General features: G+C 42.9%; 1 protein-coding gene across 11 annotated transcripts in view; it reads right to left on the bottom strand.

Moving 5' to 3' along the window:
- CACNB2 (calcium voltage-gated channel auxiliary subunit beta 2) overlaps positions 1-23144 on the bottom strand; it is a 405954-nt gene that overhangs the window by 38927 nt on the left and 343883 nt on the right. For all 11 annotated transcript variants that reach the window (XM_015146550.3, XM_015146555.3, XM_015146552.3 and 8 more), the window contains 2 exon segments: positions 6202-6324; positions 3800-3936 (listed from right to left, as the gene is read on the bottom strand). In XM_015146550.3, coding sequence (XP_015002036.1) covers positions 3800-3936; positions 6202-6324 — 260 coding nt within the window.

Here is a 23144-nt window from a genome sequence, read left to right as displayed (position 1 = left end):
TGTATCTACTAAAAATACAAAAATGAGCTGGGCGTGGTGGCGCGTGCCTGGAGTCCCAGCTACAGAGAGAGAGGCAGGAGAGAGACTGAGGCAGGAGAATCACTTGAACCCGGGAGTGGAGGTTGCAGTGAGCCCAGATTGTGCCACTACACTCAAGCCTGGGCACAGAGCGAGACAAGGGAAAAAAAAAAAAAAAAAAAAAAGAAGAGAAATGTAAAAACCTGTGAAAGCAAGTAAAAGTATTTTCATATACTTAGGCAAAATCTTGAGACAAAATAAAATGAAGAAAATCAAAGAAAAAGATATATGGCTGTAAGAAAAGGTAACCTAGTTCTCTGGAGTAAGTTCTGAGGTGTTACATTTCCCCAAATACGGATAACTCAGAATCCTAAGGAAAAAAATGCAAGAGCAAAACAACATATCTAATAAAGTAAATAGTAACAGATGGCAATAACCATTTGTCCTGGGCTTGCTGTGCCTGGCAAGACCTGGCTCCTTAATTTGCAGTACAGCATGGAGGTCTGTACAGCATGGAGGTCAGGTTGCCATCTTGGTTCTGACGCTTACTAGCTCTGCGACCTTGGTCAAGTTCTCTAACTTCTCTTAACCTGTTTTCTCATCTGTGACCTGTAAGATCTAATACCCACTGCTCCCACAGGTCCTTATAAAGAGGAGTGGAGCACTAATGTTAGCCTAGGGAAGCCCATTTGGGAGACACAGGAGACTACATTTCTCTGACAATTTTGGGAAAAATTTCTACTCCCTTTGAAGTTGTTCTTATTTCTTAGTTTCTGTATGAAGAGGCAGAAAAAGACACAAGCCTGCCTCTGCAAAAATCCATCCCAAATTTTCCAAAATGCATTCTACAAAACACTCTTCCTAAGACATCAACCAGAGTTTTGATGAGAAAGTAATTTTAGTAAATACTTAAAAAAATTCCCATTCCACCAGAGATTCACGGTGTCCATGATCACATTAAAAGGCTCTGAAAAATCCTAAAGTAACTTTCTATTACCTAGAACTATCCTAAATTTATTTTATCTTGGAACCCCTTTCTCAAGTGATTTGACAAGAAAATTCTGAAAAATGCTGAATTGTCCTAACTAAAAACAAAACATCCCCCAGCTGGGATAACTTCAAACCTCAACAAACTATATACTACCTAGTTGATAAGAGCAATGTCTACACCCTATTACAACAACATTTTTCCATATAAGGTGGCTTTTGTTTGTTTGTTTTTTCAGACGGAGTTTCACTGTCGCCCAGGTTGGAACATGATCTCGGCTCACTGCAACCTCCGCCTTCCAAGTTCAAGTGATTTTCATACCTCAGGCTCCTGAGTAGCTGGGATTACAGGTATGCACCACCACGCCCAGCTACTTTTGTATTTTTAGTAGAGACGGGGTTTCACCATGTTGGCCAGGCTGATCTCAAACTCCTGGCCTCAAGTGATCCACCTGCTTTGGCCTCCCAAAGTGCTGGGATTACAGGCATGAGCCACCGCGCCTGGCCATAAGGTTTTGTTAACTAGTATTATGATACCATTTTCAATACAGAGGGTAGGAAAACACAAAATAAGGTCAATGGAACATTAAGAATTGAAAGAATACTATCAGGTCTTCGAACACCCTGCAGGCAAAATGCAGATACGTTATTTATCTACATGCCTCTACTTTTTTTCTCATTAAGAAATGCATTTTCAACAAAAATTTAATATTTAATATTGCATATAAAATATGCATTATATATATGTTGGCCTAATGAATAATTTACTGCTGCTAATGATAATAATGGTACATGTCCAGGTTTGTTACACAGGTAAATTGCATGTCTCAGGGATTTGGTGTACAAATTATTTTGTCACCCAGATAATGAACATAACACACCAGGAGGTGGTTTTTCTGATCCTCACCCTCCCCCGATCCTCCACCCTCAAGTAGTACCCAGTATCCAGTGTTCCCTTCCTGGTGTCCGTATGTTCTCAATGTTTAGTTCTCACTTACAAGTGAGAACATGCAGTATTTGTTTTTCTTTGTTTGTTTGTTTTTGTTTTTTTGAGATGGAGCCTCACTCTGTCGCCAGGCGGGAGTGCAGTGGCGCGATCTTGGCTCACTTCAACCTCCGCCTCCAGGGTTCAAGCGATTCTCCTGCCTCAACTTCTCAAGTAGCTGGGACTACAGGCACATGCCACCATGCCCAGCTAATTTTTGTATTTTTTTTTTTTTAAGTAGAGATGGGGTTTCACCATGTTGCCCAGGATGGTCTAAATTTCTTAACCTTGTGATTCGCCCGCCTCAGCCTCCCAAAGTGCTGGGATTACAGGTGTGAGCCACTGCGCCCGGTCCCCGTATTTGGTTTTCTATTCCTGTGTTAGTTCGCTTGGGATAATGGCCTCCAGCTCCATCCAGGTTGCTGCAAAGGACATGATCTTATTTTTTTTTTTTTTTTTTTTTGAGATGGAGTCTCACTCAGTCACCCAGGCTAGAGTGCAGTGGCACGATCTGGGCTCACTGCAACCTCTACCTCCCGGATTCAAGTAATTCTCCTGCGTAGCTGGGATTACAGGTGCCCAACACCACACCTGGCCAATTTTTGTATTTTTAGTAAAGATGGGGTTTCAACATGTTGGCCAGGGTGGTCTTGAACTCCTGACCTCAGGTGATCCGTCTGCCTCAGCTTCCCAAAGTTCTGGGATTACAGGCATGAGCCACTGCACCCAGCCAATCTTGTTCTTTTTTATGCACGCCTCTACTTTTATCTGACTGAATGCATCTCACCATCTGAGCACTCTCAATAACCCAGGAATTAATGAAAGTCAGTTCTGGGGTGGAGGTCTCAAAACACAGAGGAATCCATCTGAACTAAATGAACTTGACAATTATAAAAAGCCAGTTAATGAGGATGGGTATTCCAAACCACAAAGCATATTCTGTTTCACTCATCTGCTGATGCTTGAAAAAAATACTTGCTAACATTAAAGTATTATCACTGACAAAGGGATTTGCATCTTAGATAAACAAATAAGATGTAAGATGGCAAAAACAGAAATCCAGCGATTCACATTTAAGAAAGGCCTTGCCCATGTCCCATCCTTTCACATAGGGAGAGGCATGCTGCATCCCTAGACCCGTCTGCATATGATTCCATGTAAAATTCAGTATGTGTATGAGAAGGCTTTCTAGCGATTCTTTTAGAGAGGGGCAGACAACCTCACGAATCCTAGGAGGGATTATTCAGCCCCAGCTTCTTACATAACTCATCTAATTGCCATCTGCACAGGCAGTTTTAACTTGTTTCATACTTTGCTTCTCTTTAAGTGCTTAACAGTGGGTAGAACTGAAAATTGAGTTTCTCAGGTGAAAATGAAACTAACAGATGACAAGAGCTGCCATTTCCTGATGATGTCTGAGACTGTCATCTCCCAAACATCTCCTAGCCATACCAGGCAGCTACAGACAGTGGGATTAGTCACCAGGGCTATTCTGTGCCAGACTGTTTTTCAGTAAACGATTAAGGTTTCAGAATTTTCTCAGCACTGGAGCCTGGATTTAATACTCTGTGACCTTAGCTCTTTTCATTAATGATAATAATTTGATACTTCCCCAAATAGGATGAAAATCAGGTGGTGGATTGAAGTTTTTTAAATGCAGGAAAATGCAAGATTTGTGATGCTATCAATAAACCATATCACCAGCCTCCTTGTTAATACATAATAAAGGATATAGAATACAGCAGACAACAGTACACAGATAGTGGTATAATCTAAGTTTTATGCAAACACTTGACATCTGTCTCATACCTGGAGTAGAATTTCCCTTGCTTGGCTCTCTGTTCATGCTGCAGCCTCATATTTTCTAGTTTTACTGGGCTTGGAATGAATCCGATTTCACAGCCTTCTTTTACCAGTCTCCCTATCCACCAGTCATTGTTAAATTTCTAAACACAAAATCAAAAGCATTAAAAATCAGTGCACAGAAGGTCAAATCCTTGTTCTTCCACACTATTTTCAGTGGAGAGAAATATGGCAATGACAATGAACTATGCCTCAAATATTATCATTCAAGAAACCCTTTGGCTCATGGGTTTAACATGTAAGAAATGTTTTTAGTGTCCTCAGCAATCTGTCAAAGGCTCTTCGTTCCTTGTCTGTCCTGGTGCTGCCGTAGGACCAGGCTGAATTCCATTGCAGCAGCTGCTGTCACCTTGAGTAGGGATAAGCTCTCTGGGTTCAAAGAATAACAGCCCATCCTACCAAGAGATCTTTAGGAAGTAGTGTTACAGAAATATTCCCCTTATATAATCAGAAGTATTGAGAGAAAGAGATAAATATTGAAGTCTACCTTAAATATTTCATGTCACAGGACAATTTACCTTTGTGCAAACAGTTTTATAATTACACAGTGCGATGTTCACAGATGATTTCTCTACTTGTGTGATGTTGACAATTTATCTCTTGCAGGTGGAATATGTATCTTAAATCTTTATGATCTGCCTTCATTTTCCTTGATGGAATAAATCTGTCCTTGAACACCTCAAAGAAGAATATACATTCTGTTTTTCTCCTTTCCCCTTTCAGCACCAACCATCAAGAAGAGGCCCCGTAATAATCTAACTTCCCGGTGTTAAGTGAGATTCTAGGCACAGCATCACTTCTGATAACTTTTTCTATTGTTCCCACCAAGCCAGTATTTGACATCTCTTTTCAGAGGTTACCAAAATGGTAGGCTCTAAATTCTCTAGGTTGTTTTATTTTTAATCGAGATAGGGTCTTGCTCTGTCGCCCAGGCTGGAATACATTGACATGATCCCAGCTCGCTTCCGTCTTGAACTCCCAGGCTCAATCAATCCACTGGCCTCAGCCTCCTGAGTAGCTGGGACTCCCAGTGTGTGCCACCATGCCCAGCTAATTTTTTTTTTTTTTGTAGAGATGGGGTTTTACCCTGTTGCCCAGGCTGGTCTCAAACTCCTGGGTTCAAGAGATCAGGCTTCCTTGACCTCTCAAAGCGCTTGGATTACAGGCATGAGCCATAGTATCCAGGCTTCTAGGTTCTTTTTTTTTTTTTTTTTTTTTTAGACTGAATCTCACTCTGTCGCCAGGCTGGGGTGCAGCGGCGCGATCTCGGCTCACTGCAACCTCCGACTCCCTGATTCAAGCTATTCTCCTACCTCAGCCTCCCGAGTAGCTGAGATTATAGGCATATACCACTACACCCAGCTAATTTTTGTATTTTTAGTGGAGACAGGGTTTCGCCATGTTGGCCAGGATGGTCTTGGTTTCCTGACCTTGTGATCCGCCCGCCTTGGCCTCCTAAAGTGCTGGGATTACAGGCATGAGCCACTGCGCCCGGCCCTAGGCTCTTTTAATTGGCAGTCATCAACTCCTTTGCTGACAGCCTTTAGTGCAGTGAAGAGATTAAATTTACACATGCTTCCTATAACATATTATACCCTACATGGAAGGGCTCCAAGTATAAATTCCTCCAGGTCCAAGAAAAATCTCAGGATCACACACTGAGAATATTCTACAGGGGAAATTTCTGGTCAGTTAACACAGTGCTCCACAAGGCAGGCATTTGATAAATGTTGACTCCAAGCAAAGCTTAATTAAGGATGAATGTTTCCAGTTTGCAGGTTGTATCATTGCTCACTAAAAGGTGGAGACATTTAGCATGTGGGAAAAGGACTTTTCCTGATACCTCTTTGTTGCCTTACTGGCATCAATGCTTACCATTCTCTCATCCACTGCAGAAATTTAGCATTTAAGGAGGAAAAAGGGCATCAGTAGTTTGAGTTTAGACACTGCCAGCAGAGAGGAGTCACGAATTCTAGATATTATTATTAAACCTTCCCCAGATGGCTAGACTTCAGGCATCAGAAAACTACACCTAGTCAAGGTGAAACATTAAAAGAAGAAGTACAGGGTAAGTATAAAAAAGGATCATCTACTCTAGCAGTTCCCAATTTCTGGGCCACAGAGCCCCAGGGAGCGCTGAAGTTATTGCAAGAGGCCCGTGACTTCTTTCCACTTTAAAAGGTATATTTATATTAGCAGAGGTTGAGAGCCATTGATTTAGTATGTATGTTATACAACTGCAGTGATGTGTGATGCTGCTTCACAGAAATGGCATCTGAATAGGAAATAAGAAATGGTATGTCAAGGTGAAACATCACGCTGATAGAAAATGAAATTATTCTCCTTACTTCCTTAACATGCAGAAAATCTTTTGCTTCGAATGAGATGGCCATGCCAGGCACTGGAACATCATCTTCATGGGCCGCACTGTAGCTGACATTTGTCCGAACCGCAAATGCCACGGGCTTTGTCTAAAGTGGGAACAGAAAGAGGGAAAAAAATAAGAACAAAACAACAGTGTCCCTCCTTCTTCCCCTCAAATACAAAGATACACTGAATAACTGCTGTAATCGATGTTGGTTTCCCCACTGCATTGGTTCTTTATCACAAAACAGTTTGTTCGTATTCACAACACGTGAAATCTCCTAGCTCTGAGCTACGTAGCACCCATTTCTGAACTAGAAAAAGCCATTGTTCTCTTTGAAAGCACTGCAAGTAAAGACGGCGAAGATGAGCCACAGAAATATGTGTTTTCAACATTGGCGCTTGTAGCAACTGTAAATCAGGAAACACAAACGTGAATAAAATGCCCAGTTCTTCGGTTTCAGTGGAAAGGACTTAGTAACTGCCTCACTACCCCAAACATCTACTTTAATTAATTCATCATTAATGACATAATTCCGAAAGGTACAGTCTTTTGAATGAAAAAAGAACCGGGGAATATATGCTATAACTATAGCAGCTCTTACTCATGGCTGCAACGAATTATGAAAGCCATGACCTTTTCTTCTATTATTTCTCCTCCTTGAGTTCGTTCAACTACTAAAGATGATATTAATTAAGCTCTCTTTCCTTCTTTGATGCTTCGAAATTTTACAGATAAAGGGCCGGAAGTGGTGGCTCACTCCTGTAATCCCAGCATTTTGTGAGGCCAAGGCAAGAGGATTGCTTGAGCCTGGGAGTTCAAGATCAGCCTGGGAACACAGCAAGACCTCTTCTCACTAAAAATCAAAAACAAAAATTAGCTAGGTGTGGTGGCAGGCACCTATACGCCCAACAACTTGGGAGGCTAAGGCAAGAGGATCACTTCAGCCCAGGGGGTCTAGGCTGCAGTGAGCTGTGATCACGCGACTGCACTCCAGCCTGGGGGACAAAGTCAGTCCCTGTCTCAAAAAAAAGAAAAAAACAAATCAAACCAAAAGAATTTACAGATAAGCATTTATTCTCTCTTTAGCTAATATCTATTTATCCACAAGGTGGAAAAAACAGGTAAGCTCAGAAATGGTGAAAACTGTATTGTTCTAAGTGGTATTGTATTTCTTTCCCCATTATGGGCAAGTGGATTGCTTCTATATATTTCTTTCTTTCTTTTCTTTTCTTTTTTTTTTTTTTTTTTTGACAGAGTCTCACTGTGTAGCTCAGGCTGCAGTACAGTGGTGCAATCTCAGCTCACTGCAACCTCCTCCTCTGGAGTTCAATTGATTCTCCTGCTTCAGCCTCCCGAGTAGCTGGGATTATAGACGTGAGCTACCGCGCCCAGCTAATTTTTTGTATTTTTAGTAGAGACAGGGTTTCACTGTGTTGGCCAGGCTGGTCTAGAACTCCTGACCTTGGGTGATCTGCCTGCCTCGGCCTCCCAAAGTGCTGGGATTACAGGCATGAGCCACCATGCCCGGCCTCTTCTATATATTTCTTATATACACCATATATACAAAGTAACATAGTTTTTCATGTGATATTCCTTTTAACCTATTTTTTTTTTCTTTTTTTTTTTTTGTGGAGACAGAGTTTCGCTCTTGTTGCCCAGGCTGGAGTGCAATGGTACGATCTCGGCTCATTGCAACCTCCACCTCCTGCGTTCAAGTGATTCTCCTGCCTCAGCCTCCCAAGTTGCTGGGATTACAGGTGCCCGCCACCACGCCCAGCTAATTTTTTGTATTTTTAGTAGAGATGGGGTTTCACCATGTTGGTCAGGCTAGTCTTGAACTCCTGACCTCACGTAATCCGCCTGCCTCGGCCTCCCAAAGTGCTGGGATTACAGGCGTGAGCCACCACACCCGGCTTAACCTATTCTTTAAAAAAAATTATTTCAACCTCTCAGGAGGAGGGAGCAGTTTCTCCCTACTCAATGAGCTTTTTACCTGGACTTGCCAGAGAAGACAAGGAGCTGGAGTAGAGAGAACCCATGTTCATTTCCAAATTTTCCAAAGTTAATTTGTTCTACCTGACTGTTGTCTGGGTTGAAGACTGAGTTAAGGGCCCTAATGTTACTAAGGTCTAGTCACAATTTGCGGATTGGGAAAGGAGGACCAAATTCTGGATACAGGCACAATCGACATGAGGTGAATTTAAATATTTGGAAGCCAGTTCTTGACCTCCACTATAATTTTTTTTTTTTTTTTTTTTTTTTTTGAGACTGAGTCTCACTGCGGCGCCCAAGCGATCTCGGCTCACTGCAAACTCCGCCTCCGAGGTTCACACCATTCTCCTGCCTTAGCCTCGCGAGTAGCTGGGACTACAGGCGCCTGCCACCACATCTGGCTAATTTTTTGTATTTTTAGCAGAGACGGGGTTTCACCATGTTGGCCAGGATGGTCTCGATTTCCTGACCTTGTGATCAGCCTGCCTCGGCCTCCCAAAGTGCTGGGATTACAGGCGTGAGCCACTGTGCCTGGCTGACAGTATGATGTTTCTATTTTTTTCTAGAAATTTTCTTAAATATATGAAGTTTACTTCTAGAACTACAATCATAATATATTGCATTTCATCCAATATTAAACAAAAAAAATGAAAAAACAAAACATATATATTTTTTAAAAAGGCCAGGTGCTGTGGCTCATGCCTGTAAATCCCAATACTTTGGGAGGGCATGGTGGGAGCATCGCTTGGGCCCAGGAGTTTGAGACCAGCCTGGGCAACAAAGTGAGACCTTGTCTCTTACACACTTACACACACACACACACACACACACACACACACACACATACACACATACACACACACACACACACACACATACACACACACACACACACATATACACACACACATACACACACACACACACACACACACACACACACACACACAGTTTTTCAAGTGATATACTTTTAAAAATATATTTTGGCCGGGTGCGGTGGCTCATGCCTATAATCCCAGCACTTTATGGGAGGCCGAGGCAGGAGGATCACCTGAGGTCAGGAGTTCAAGACCAGCCTGAACAACATGGAGAAACCCCATGTCTACTAAAAATACAAAATTAGCCAGGCATGGTGGTGCATGTCTGTAATCCCAGCTACTCAGGAGGCTGATGCAGGAGAATCACTTGAACCTGGGAGGCGAAGGTAGCAGTGAGTCAAGATCGCACCACTGTACTCCAGCCTGGGCAATAAGAGGGAAACTCTGTCTCATAAATAAATAAAATAAAATAAAATAAAATAAAATATATTTTAAAACTACCTTGGCCAGGTGCAGTGGTTCACGCCTATAATCCCAGCACTTTGGGAGGCCAAGGCAGGCGGATCACATGAGGTCAGGAGTTTGAGGCCAGCCTGGCCAATATGGTGAAACCCAGTCTCTACAAAAATAGAAAAATTAGCTGGTCACAGTGGCTCATGCCTGTAATACCAGCTACTCGGGAGGCTGAGGCAGGAGAATCGCTTGAACCCAGGAGGCAGAGGCTACAGTGAACAAAGATCATTGCGCCACTGCACTCCTGCCTGGGTGACAGAGTGAGACTCCATCTCAAAAAAAAAAAAAAAAAAAAAAGATTACCTCAACCATTCACCCTTCTTTGATACTTAGATTCACGACATTATTCAGTATGAAAAATATTCTGCTTTGAAAAATCTTTGTACAAAAGCCTCTATTTAGAATTCTTTCCTTGGGATGGAGTCCCAGAGGTAGCATGTGTCAGACATGAATTATTAAGACTTTTAAAATCGTATTCCAAACTACCATCCAAATGGGCCACATTGTTTTATTCTGCACCCAGCACTAAAGCATGGTGCTCTTTTTAGTGAGATGTAACCTTAAAAATATTTTAAAGTATTTACATTTTATTAAAAAAAAAAAAAACTTTTTAGAGACAGGGTGTTGCCGTGTTACCCAGACTGGTCTCAAACTCCTGGCCTCAAGTAATCCTCCCCCCTCAGCCTCCCAAGGATGTAGTCTTCATCAAACTCAGTTTTACCACTAGAAATACAATTTCCATGAGTAGATCCATCCATTATTCAGAAAAGTTTCTGATCACAAAAGTATAGATTCAAGATTTTTTTAAAAAAAAATAATCCTAGCATGGCCTTTTACTTCTTTCAGATGTTTCTTTTACTCCTTGGAAAAAAACAGAGTTTAAGCATCACACATAGTTTTTCATCAGTGCAAGACAAATTTTTAATGCCTGACTCGACAGAAGACCCCAGAGAAAATCTTATGACTTTTACCAACTTTATATCACTTTTCAATCATCTGAGTATCAGAAAGAGGGGACTGAAAAAGTAAAAAGAAATCAAAATGGTGGTGGAAATTGGTGTATAATTCCAGGGATCATAGGTAATAAGGTTATACTCTTAGATTAAGATGTCAAGTTGGAACATGCCTCCTTTCTTGCCTCATCTCCTGTAACCAATGATGTTACCATTAGATGTGGTTTATATAGAATTAGCTTTACAGAACTAGGAAAGAAGAGCAGCAGATACCTATTCCTCAATATCTTTACTTCAGGAACTGTATTTCTAAAATTAGACTAGAGTACAGTCAAGGAATGCAGGGGACAGACGTAGCCAAGATAAAAGACCCCAGGATGCTAAACCAGAGAGGCCCATGACAATGTCACTTCTGATTCCCTGGTCTCACTTCAGCTTGCAGTGTGTCTACAATGTGGAAGGTATTCTCCATATTAATTTCATTCCTATGGGTTCAAGAATAAGGGATTTTAAGTGGACTTGGATTTGAATGTTGATTCTGCCATTTATTAGGTGAGTGGCCTAGGCAAATTCTTTAGTCTCATTGAGCATATTTTCACATGGCTAAAACTAGGGTAAAAGCACCATTCTTTAAGGTAATGAGAATATAGAAAATGGATTGCATCAGGCTAGGCTAGTATTGGGTATACAGTCATCCCTTGATATCTGCCATGATATTGTTTCCAGGACCCCCAAAATCTAAAGATGTTCAAGTCCTTGATATAAAACAGTGTACTTGGCTGGGCTCAGTGGCTCACACCTGTAATCCCAGCACTCTGGGAGGCAGAGTTAGGCGGATGAGATCAGGAGTTTGAGACCAGCCTGACCAACATGGAGAAACCCTGTCTCTACTAAAGATACAAAAATTAGCCAGGCGTGGTGTGGACCTGTAATCCCAGCTACTCAGGAGGCTGAGGCAAGGGAATTGCTTGAATCTAGGAGGCGGAGACTGCAGTGAGCCGAGATCGCGCCACTGCACTCCAGCCTGGGCAACAGAGACTCCATCTCAAACAAACAAACAAACAAAAAAACAGCGTACTATCTGTGCATAACTGCACGCATCCTCTGTATGCTTTATCTCTAGATCACTTGTAATACCTAAGACAAGGTAAACGCTACACAAATAGTTATTCGATTGTATTGCTTTTTATGTCTATCATTCTTATTGTTGTAACTTTTCTTTAACATTTTCAATCCACAGTTGGTTGAATCCATGAATGTGGAACCCATAGATAAAGAGAGTTATGAAAGTGCTTATTAATAGGCATTTGCTATATACCAAAATAAATGCTACACAAAAGTAAATATTTCTCCATATTTACCCCTCATTAAGACCCAGCACAAGTCATTTCCTGTGTGCTCTTCCACTGTAAACGTCCTCAAACCAAACTCATCAACACAGTTTAATATCTGCCCCATGCACAACAGAAATTGACTCGCTGTTAAAGATGTTTTTCCGTGATACAGATTCTTTCATATTCTCTGGGACTTTAGCAAATGGTAAGGTTTTCCCATATTCATTTTCTTTTCTTTCCTTTTTTTTTTTTGAGACGGAGTCTTGCTCTGTTACTCAGGCTGGAGTGAAGTGGTGCGATCTTGGCTCGCTGCAATCTCTGCCTCCCGAGTTCAAGTGATTCTCTTGCCCCAGCCTCCCAAGTAGTTGGGACTACAGGTGCATGCCACCACACCCGGCTAATTTTTGTATCTTTAGTAGAGACGGGGTTTTGCCACATTGACCAGGCTGGTCTTGACCTCAGGTGATCTTGACCTCAGGTGATCCGCCTGCCTTAGCTTCCCAAAGTACTGGGATTATAGGCGTGAGCCACCGTGCTCGGCCAGGTTTTCCCATACTCACTTTGTTTACAGTGTTCTATCTTGATAGGGTTTGAAATTGTGTCCCTGGCCAAAGTCGTGTCAAATTGTAATCCCCAGTGTGGGAGTGGGACCTGGTAGGAGGTGATTGGATCATAGGGGTGGATTTTCCCCTTTGGTGCTATTCTCATAAGAGTTCTCACAAGATCTGGTTGTCTAAATGTGTGTGACACCTCCCGCCTGTCTCTCTCTCCTGCCAGCGCCAGCCATGTATGACATGCCTGCTTTCCCTTCACCTTCTTAGATGACTGTAAGTCTCCTGAGGCCTCCCCAAGAAGCCAGATGCCAACATGATTCCTGTACAGCTTGCAGAACTGTGAGCCAATTGAACCTCTTTTCTTGTTACTGAGTCTCAGGTATTTCTTTATAACAGTGTAACGATGCAGGAATGTACTGATACATATCTCTTTAATTCTGATTTTCTTTGATAGTCCTCAAATGCTGAGGTTTTTGTTTTTGTTTTTGTTTAAACCAACTTGAAGTTCCAAGGGAATATCCCTTAAGGAATCATTGAATTTTTATCCATGAAACCATTTGTTAATCAAATGTACCCTGTTTTTTTTGTTTTGTTTTGTTTTGTTTTTTTGAGACGGAGTCTCGCTCTGTCGCCCAGGCTGGAGTGCAGTGGCCGGATCTCAGCTCACTGCAAGCTCCGCCTCCCGGGTTCACACCATTCTCCCGCCTCAGCCTCCCGAGTAGCTGGGACTACAGGCGCCCGCCACCTCGCCCAGCTAGTTTTTTGTAGTTTTTAGTAGAGACGGGGTTTCACCGTGTTAGCCAGGATGGTCTCGATCTCCTGACCTGGTGATCCACCCGTCTCGGCCTCCCAAAGTGCTGGGATTACAGGCTTGAGCCACCGCGCCCGGCAAATGTATCCTGTTTTAAGTTGACATCTTCATTTTTGGCTTAATCTCAAATGGTAAAGAGCCACATGGAACTCTTTCCATTTACCATCCAGGGCTCTTGCCCTTGTTCACATTCCAAAATTTACTTTTAGTCTGGAAGCCTATCAGATTGTTTTTTCCCCAGACAGGGTCTTTCTGTTACCCAGACTGGAACGAAGTGGTACAATCATGGCTCACTGTAGCCTCAACCTCCTAGGCTCAAACAATTCTCCAGTCTCAGCCTCCTGAGTAGCTGGGACTACAGGCTCATGCCACCATGCCCAGCTAATTTTTTTTTTTTTTTTTTTTTTTTTACTTTTTGGAGAGATGAGGTCTCGCATTGATGCCCAGGTTGGTCTTGAACTCCTGGCCTCAAGTGATCCTCCCACCTTGGCCTCCCAAAGGGCTGAGATTATAGGTGTGAGCCACCGCACCCGGCCCTATCAGATTTTTATGATTTTCCAGCATCATGGCCCTGGGGCATGGTTCAGCTCATTCCTAGTTCACTCCTACATGGTCCTTCATAAATACTGATGAATATAAGTGATTCTTGGATATGAATGTTTGAGGCCAGTGGGCCACTCTTTCTTCTTATTTTGCTTTCTCTTTAAGGTAAAGAAAAGTCCCAAGAAGCAAGAACAAACAGAAGCCAAGAAATCTTGGTTTTCCAGAGGCTTTACAGGAACACCAGGAACGGTGGGGACTGTGATAAGACACGGACACAGTGCTCTGGGACATGCTGGGACACAAGAGGTGCTCTGGTTCTTGAGGAAAGCAAACCTATTCCAGATTCCAAGGCCAAATGTAACTGCGGTCCACTCTAGTTAATAGGTTCTCCTTCAAGCTGTCCTTTTCCTGCCACCCTCTAACTCTGGGGCCCCACAGGTTTGTCTGAAAGCCTTGGTCACAGCTGTAGGGTAAGATGGGGAAGAAAAGCAGAAGGCACAGATACAGATATAGCCCACAGCCCTGTGTAGGATACTGTAGAAGGAGCTTCAGGGATGGCTGTTGTGGAATCATATTGAAATCCACATTTAGATTTAGATTCATCCTGCTCTACAGAATCATTAGGATACTACATTGGTTGGGAGACAATATGGTCCTTCATTTCACTTCCACTGAACCTCTATTAACATCCTAAGGACTTTATCGCCAGGCCAGTGTCAGAGCTGGAGTCTGCTTTTGCAGATTCTACCTGGATTCCTGGCCAACTTGTTTTGCGGCTATGGAGGGTCAGTCCCATGAGGTGATGTCAAACTTTTCTACCAGTTTTTGCTTCTCCCTGTTCCAAGCCAAGACAAAAAGGAATTGATTCCTTTTCCAGTTTCTGCTACTGTCGACATGGCATATGAGGGGTTACACAGCATGAGGGTGACTGGTCAATCACCTATGCATTGTGGCCCCCTCTTTGGGATAAAGAATTAAAAGTTTGCTGCATATTGGTTTGTGGACTAAACCTGAACAGATCCTCAAAATAAATTCGTAAATACCAATTTGCAGAAGAGTGGCAACTCTTTATCTAGACAGTAATGTAAAAGTGCTTTAAAAAACACCAAGGTTGGTCATGTGCAGTGGCTCACATCTGTAATCAGAGGCAGGCAGATCACTTGAGCCCAGGAGCTTGAGACCAGCCGGGGAAACATGGTGGAACTCTGTCTCTACCAAAAACACAAACAAGAGCCAGGCGTGGTGGTATGCACCTGTGGTCCCAGCTACTCAAGAGGCTGAGGTGGGAGGATCGCTTGAGCCCAGGAGGTCAAGGGTGCAGTGAGCCATGATCACGCCACTGCACTCTAGCCTGGGTGACAGAAAGAGAACCTGTCTCAAAACCCAGAAACTAAAAACCAAGGCCATGTCTTGTTCAACACTGTGTCTCCAGTATGTTTCCAATCAATATTTATTGAGAATGGAATGTGTAAGTGTTAAAAGATGTTAAGAAATTCATATTCTCTTCTTCCAGGTCCTTCTTTACCTTGATATGACATTCCTACTTTGGGAATGTCTGCCAATGGACAAGCAGTGTGCTGTATATTATACATAGATTGCTGCATTTCATTTCACCCCAGCTACAGTCGTTTTATTCCAAGGTGAAGAAACTGAGGCTGAAAAAATTTCTCCCAGCCATTCATTGTGGCACACGCCTGTGGTCTCAGCTATTCAGGAGGCTGAGGCAACAGGATGGCTTGAGTTCAGGAGTTTGAATCTAGCCTGGGCAACATCACAAGATCCTTTCTCTGAAAAAATAAAAAAGTAAAATTTTAAGACAACATTTGTGTTTTTTTTTTTTTTTTTTTTTGAGACAGAGTTTCACTCTTGTTGTCCAGGCTGGAGTGCAATGGTAAGGTCTCGACTCACTGCAACCTCCACCTCCCAGGTTCAAGCAATTCTCCTGCCTTAGCCCACCAAGTAACTGGAATTACAGGCACCCACCACCATGTCCAGCTAATTTTTTGTATTTTTAGTACAGATGGGGTTTCACCATGTTGGCCAGGCTGGTCTCAAACTGCTGGCCTCAGGTGCTCTATCGCCTTGGCCTCCCAAAGTGCTGGGATTACAGGCATGAGCCACCGCACCTGGCTGAAGATTTTTTTTTTTTTTTAATGTTCTCCCAGGCCATAAGCCTTAGAAGAGGTGTTAAAATCTCTCTCTAAAGCCTGTGTTCCTCCTATTGTACTAGAGTGCTTTTCATTTAAAGAGGTGTGCAGATGGCAATTCGACAGCATTTACATGTTTATGTGAAATTTTGAAGACTTGAAAGTTATAATCTACAAACTGCTAAAAATTGGTTGGTAAAAAGAAAGGCAAAAAACGATTGGGCCCAGGTCTGCCTTGTAGTGTGACACTAAATGAGTACATGTTAGAACGATGGGTGTCCCTCACAAAGGTAACCTATTCCTTTTAAGTGCAAATATGTACTTAAAAAACTTGAGGTTCAGGAAATCAACAGCAATGTCAAATCATGAAATTTTTTTTTTTTTTTTTTTTTTTTTTTTTGAGACAGAGTCTTGCTCTGTGGCTTAGGCTGGAGTGCAGTGGCACAATCTTGGCTCACTGCAAGCTCCGCCTCCCAGGTTCACGTTATTCTCCTGCCTCAGCCTCCGGAGTAGCTGGGACTACAGGTGTCTGCCACCATGCCCAGCTAATTTTTTTGTATTCTTAGTAGAGACGGGGTTTCACTGTGTTAGCCAGGCTTGTCTTGATCTCCTGACCTCGTGATCCACCCATCTCGGCCTCCCAAAGTGCTGGGATTACAGGCGTGAGCCACTGCGCCCGGCCCAAATCATGATTTTTATTTATTTAGATCTACCATTTCTCTCTTTACATCTCTTTTTCACCATCTATAAATCTATATTTCATGAATGGCTGGGTGCGGTGGCTCACACCTGTAATCCCAGCACTTTGGGAGGCCAAGGCAAGAGAATCACCTGAGGTCAGGAGTTTGAGACCAGTCAGGGCAACATGGTGAAACCCCGTCTCTACTAAAAATACAATTTGCATGACTTTTTGCTCCCTCTTTAGAACTAGGGTTGCTGTGGCCTTTCAGTGTTTCCTGTGCAGGGCCCTTGGCGTGGAACTTTATAAACTATGAAACCATGTATGTCTTTTTTCTTGTTTTGAGACGGAGTCTCGCTCTGTTGCCCAGGCTGGAGTACAGTGTGGCAGGATCTCAGATCACTGCAACCTCTGCCTCCTGGGATCAAGCGACTCCCCTGCCTCAGCCTCCAGAGTAACCGGGACTATAGGCGTCCACCAACACACCCAGCTACTTTTTGCATTTTTAGCAGAGACAGGGTTTCACTATGTTGGCGAGGCTGGTCTCTAACTCCTTACCTCAGGTGATCCACCCACGTAGGCTTCCCAAAGTGATGGGATTACAGGCGTGAGCCAGCACGCCCCGCCACAAGTCAGTCATCTTGAGAAGGCTGCTGAAGAGACCAACCACCTGGTTTCACCACCTCCCTTCCCACCCTGACTCCAGCACCATCACTGATACATGAGCTAGAAATAAATTATTTTGGCAAATAGTAAGGGTAAGAGAGTCCTCGGTAAGGCTTCCTTCTAATAAAACGCAGACCCCAAATCGTTTGTTTTCTAACAAAAAGCAGCCTGAAAAATCAAGCTGCAAGCATAGATGAGCAAGTTAAAAGCTTGCATAGGTAAATGCCGCAGCTGTGCCAATAGACAAAGGCTACCTGGGGGCCAGGCACGTTCAACCTGGTGGCTTCATCTTCCCTTTTGTTTGCCAATCACGTGTACAGTGAGGAACAGACAACACGGTGCTAGCCAGGTTGAGATCCCATCTGCATAATAGAAGATTAGGGTGGCATGACCAGCATCTTCATGCACTATGCAAATGTCACACCTGGTCCGAAGAATCTCTTGGGCTCTATGTAAAGCAGACACCGCCTCCTCAAGCTCAACTATGAAACCCCGTGCATTTCACCATGAAACCAGAAGACGCACTCAGGAGCCCCTCTCTCTTCCCGAGAGACAGCTATTCTCTTTTCTCTTTCTTTCACCTATCAAACCTTCACTCTTAAACTCACTTCTTGTATGTCCACGTCCTCGATTTCCCTGCCATCAGACAACGAACCTCGGACATTTAGCCCAGACAACAATGCTTCTTTACTATCTGGCCTACAGACCCAAAAGGAGGGCCCAGAAACATCTATTCAAGCTCCCCAAACTTCCCATCTTCTAGATGCTTCTGCCTTGACTCATGCCCTCCATCCCCTGGCCTTGAAGTCCTTCATCTCACTGCCATATGCTCTATTCTGCCTAGAGACAGATGCCTGGACCCCGTCATTAACAGATGGGCATACGCAAGAACCAATCTGGCAGGGCTGGAAGGATATTAGTGGACAGCTTTTTGGCCACAGGACTTGCTTTTTCTCACATCCAAAGGAAACTCTATTTGTTCCACAGAGGCCTGGTGTGTGGAGGCCCACAGGCTCCTGTCAGAGATGTGGGTAATGTTTAGAGCAGGAACAACTTTTATTTTCTTATAGCCTTCTGGAATCACTAGGCCTAAGGCTGCTAAGCACCAATTATTACAAGAGGAGATAATTAACTTAAAAATATCTTTGGTTATGAAATAGAATAAACACATTATAATTTCATGGCACTATAGTTCTAGCTTTCTTCCTAAACAATGACTAATGAGTTAACAGTGAAGCTAATAATTTGAATGCTATAACACAATGCATACCTTAAGTTTAATAAAAATGTGCCAGTGGTAGAATGAATACCTACTATTAAAAAGTGAAATGAAATTCACTCAAGGATAGAAATAAACTTCTGATCATGATTAATATAATTACTTAGATTTTTATGCATTGATTTCATTTCCTAATACGAAGGTGAATTTTACTATGCTAAATAGCAAAGTATGATTTTCAATTTTCATCCTGAAACTGTCAATCACTAATAACATAAAAGGAAAATTCATAGTTTGTTTTAATGTCTGTAATGGATTTGTCTTAAATATTAACTACTTTCAATTTGCTCTTTTTAGAGAAAATTTTAAAAAATGACCCAGATCCCTATTGTAAGAGACTACAGAGGCCAGGCACGGTGACTCACACCTGTAATCCCAGCATTTTGGGAGGCCGAGGTGGGCAGATAACTTGAGATCAGGAGTTCGAGACCAGCCTGGCCAACATGGTGAAAACCTTCTTTAGTAGACCTAGGAACCAGGTCTACTAAAAATACAAAAGTTAGCCAAGCATGGTGGCAGGCACCTGTAATCCCAGCTACTTGGGAGGCTAAGTTGGGAGAATCACTTGAGCCCAGGAGGCAGAGGTTGCAGTGAGCCAAGATCGTGCCACTGCACTCCAGCCTGGGTGACACAGTGAGGCTCCATCTCAGAAAAAAAAAAAAAGAGAGAGAGACAGAGACTATAGAGAAGACAGGTCAAGAAGATCGAATCCGATTTTTTATCCACTTTCTTGTTGTGTACAATAACTTCTTATAAAACTTGTTCTACTCTTTTATTATATTAAATGCCTCAGGTGGGAGTACAGCTATCCAGTCTTATATAGGAAGCACCCAGGAACTGAAGAGATACTGACTGTACTTAAGGAACCAGGTCATAGCCATCTGCTTTATTAAGCACTTACTGATATCTTACTTTCCAGTTATCTTTATCTGATTATAACTTCTCAGTATCATCTTGCTAACTCTCAATAATAAAAAATCCTTCCATTATAGAAGGAAATTTTTCAACTTCATTTTATTCTTTATATATGGGAAAAAATTCCTACAATATATTTTGAAACAAATATACATATATTTTTTTAAGACAGAGTCTCACTCTGTCACCCAGGCCAGAATGCAATGGTGTGATCTTGGCTTATTGCAACCTCTGCATTCCATGCTCAAATGATCCTCCCAAGTAGCTGGGATTACAGGTATGCACTATGGTATCTGGCTACTTTTTGTGTTTTTTGTAGAGACAGGGTTTCACTATGTTGTCCAGGCTGGTCTCCAACTCCTGGACTCAAGCAATCTGCCTGCCTCAGCCTCCCAAAGTGCTCAGATTACAGGTGTGAGCCATCATGCCCAGCCAGGACTTTGTTTTATATGATCAACATGTATATATGTAAGTGCAAGTGTACATACATATTTATTAAATTTAAAATGATTAAGAATTAAGCAAAGGGGTAAATACAACAAACATTTTACTTTGCACCTGTTTAAAATCCAGCATTGCGCAGTTGAAAGGACAGAGTGGCACAAGAGACAGGGCTTCAATCCTTAAGTCTCCTGAGACCCCAGTGAGGGAGCTTGTGTCTACACCAGGCCAAAGAACTTTAGCTACAGCGATTGAAAAGTTTAGATTCTCAGGTGTCTGTGTTCAAACTAATTTGCTCACTCTCTTCTTCCCTTGGTTGGCTCCCATTTCTTAGTTGGTTTTCCCTAATACTGTATCTTTTTTTTTTTTTTTCCTTTTTTCTGAGATGGAGTCTGGCTCTGTCACCCAGGCTGGAGTACAGTGGCATGATCTCAGGTCACTGCAACCTCTGCCTCCCGGGTTCAAGTGATTCTCCTGCCTCAGCCTCCCAAGTAGCTGGGACTACAGGCATCTGCCACCACACCCGGCTAATTTTTGTATTTTTAGTAGAGATGGGGTTTCACCATGTTGGCTAGGTTGGTCTTGAACTCCTGACCTCAAGTGATCTGCCCACCTTGGCCTTCCAAAGTGCTGGGATTACAAGTGTGAGCCACTGTGCCTGGCCTTGTTTTTCTTAAAGTACAACATTTCAAAAACAAAATAAAAAGCAGCCTGATATAAGGCTATCGTGCTAGACACCAGCGACATCATTTTTTGAAGAGTCTCAGCCCATGAAATGTGACCCAGCGAATATTCACAGTACCCTGAACACTGAGTTGTTTTAACTTTTTGCCACCATGGTTCCACTCAGTAGTTGTATTCTGTGGCAAGGACAGTAATGAAAGAGTTAAGAGACTCCAACAGTGGTATCCCTTTTAAACTGATGCTGGCATTTAAATTGTTATAAAATGTCTATTCTGTACTTATTTAGAAAATTATACACTACAAAGAATTTCCAAGGAAGCATTCTAAACAAACACCAGGAAAGTCTTTACAAAGTACATGCTGACAAGCACAGGGAGACACATAATATTTTATGTTAATTCAGTAATCTTCACTTTCTTCTCCACTACAACAGCTGTGGTTTTAGCTAAGTTCCCAGAGGTCTAGTGATCAGAAGTTAGACAAATTTCAGCATGTTTATTTCACTATTTATTTTACACTCATGTTTTCATTTTCTTTTCTTTTTTCTGAGACAGAGTTTCACTCTTGTTGCCCAGGCTGGAGTGCAGTGGAGTGATCTTGGCTCACTGCAACTGCAACCTCTGCCTCCCGGGTTCAAGCGATTCTCCTGCCTCAGCCTCCCAACTAGCTGGGATTATAGGAACCCGCCACCACGCCCAGCTAATTTTTGTACTTTTAGTAGAAACGGGGTTTCACCATGTTGGCCAGGCTGGTCTCGAACTCCTGACCTCAGATGATCCACCGGCCTCGGCCTCCCAAAGTGCTGGGATTACAGGCATGAGCCACTGTGCCCAGCCTGTTTTGGTATTTTTTAAACTAATGTGATTGAGCTGAGCATCTCCATGACCCAAACCAAAAGTTTTGGCAGGGATTAGATTAGTGCAGAGAGAGTTGTGGGTGGTGAGTTCTGAACATGAAACCCCATATGATCGCTCACTCTCTAGAAACTCTTAAAACCTTTGCTGCTGCCCTTACGTCAGTGTTGAGAGACTTTCTGAAGGAAAGCTTTGTGACCAGTTGTTGCTCTGTTGGAAGGGACAGAAACAAGGTCCAAAGAGGAGACACTGGAGGAAAGCACAGGTGAGCTGAACATATGAAAACTTTTCTAAAATGACAGATGCTCCACTATGACTGGGGTGCACTTTTAGAGGCAAAGTTATCATTGGAACATCTACAAATAAACTCTGAGAATAACTTGTAGTAACTCTAAAGGTCTTTACTAAAGACACCCCAGACCTGGCGTGGTGGCTCATGCCTGTAATCCCAACACTTTGGGAGGCCGAGGCGGGCAGATCACTTGAGGTAAGGAGTTCAAGACCAGCCTGACCAACATGGTGAAACCCTGTGTCTACTAAAAATACAAAAAAATGGCCGGGCATGGTGGCAGGCACCGGTAATCCCAGCTACTTGGGAGGGTGAGGCAGGAGAATCGCTTGACCCCGGGAGGTGGAGGTTGCAGTGAGCCGAGATCATACCACTGCACTCCAGACTGGGCAACAGAGCGAGACTCCATTCCCCCCTACCCTGAAGAAAAAACAACAAAAAAACCCCCAAATATCTGCTCAAGGCATCTTCAGTCTAGCCAGGAGATATTCTAATTTCTGCAGGTCCCTCTGTCAGTTGACATTTCAGAAGCAGCAGTTGGTTCTTCGGTACAAATCTAAACTTCCCTGGGGTATACCTGTGGCAGTATACAGATGTGATTCAGCTTGATAAACAGACTTGTTTTTTTCAGACACTATTAGACTGTAATAATTAATAATTTCCTTAATTTGCCACTCTATTGTGCTTACTATGTAGAAGGCCTGGTGCTTAAACATACTTCAGTTAGTCGCTGTAAAAACTGATAAGAGACAAGGTGTGGTGGCTCACGCCTGTAATCCCAACACTTTGGGAAGCCGAGATGGATTACTTGAGGCCATGAGTTTGAGACCAGCTTGGGCAACATGATGAAACCCCATCTGTACTAAAAAAAACCCCCAAAAATTAGTAGGGCATGGTGGCAGGTACCTGTAATCCCAGCTACTCAGGAGGCTGAGGCAAGAAAATTGCTTGAACCCAGGAGGCAGAGGTTGCAGTGAGCCGAGATCACACCATTGCACTCTAGCCCTCCAGCCTGGGCAACACAACAAAACTCTATCTCAGAAAAAAAATTGTGACCAGCTTATTTCATTTATTGCCTTTTCATGTCAATTGTAATGGTTGTCCATATCTGTAGCCACTCAAAACATACTATAGCTTACTTAATCAATAAGACAACTTCTTAGCTCTCCAGATAGCAGATACTGAGGCACTGAGCTTATATTAAGAGTACAATCTCAGGGAAAAGAAGTGAGGGGTCAGAGAAGGAATAAGGGAAGGAGAGGAAGAGACCATCTGAGGGACTGTAATAGACTTGGCTGCCACTAGGTGTGATTGATTGATGGCTCAATCCTTCTACACTATCTTCTGAGAAGCCATAAGACACATCTCAAGACACTCTGTTAAAGGGAGGATGGGCCAGGTACGGTGGCTCACGTCTGTAATCCCAGCACTTTGGGATGCCAAGGCAGGCA

This window comes from Macaca mulatta, chromosome 9 (genome assembly GCF_049350105.2).
Source record: "Macaca mulatta isolate MMU2019108-1 chromosome 9, T2T-MMU8v2.0, whole genome shotgun sequence".
NCBI classification, from domain to species: domain Eukaryota; kingdom Metazoa; phylum Chordata; class Mammalia; order Primates; family Cercopithecidae; genus Macaca; species Macaca mulatta.
The sequence above is the reverse complement of the archived record's forward strand: the minus strand, read 5'-3'. Positions and strand labels throughout refer to the sequence as shown.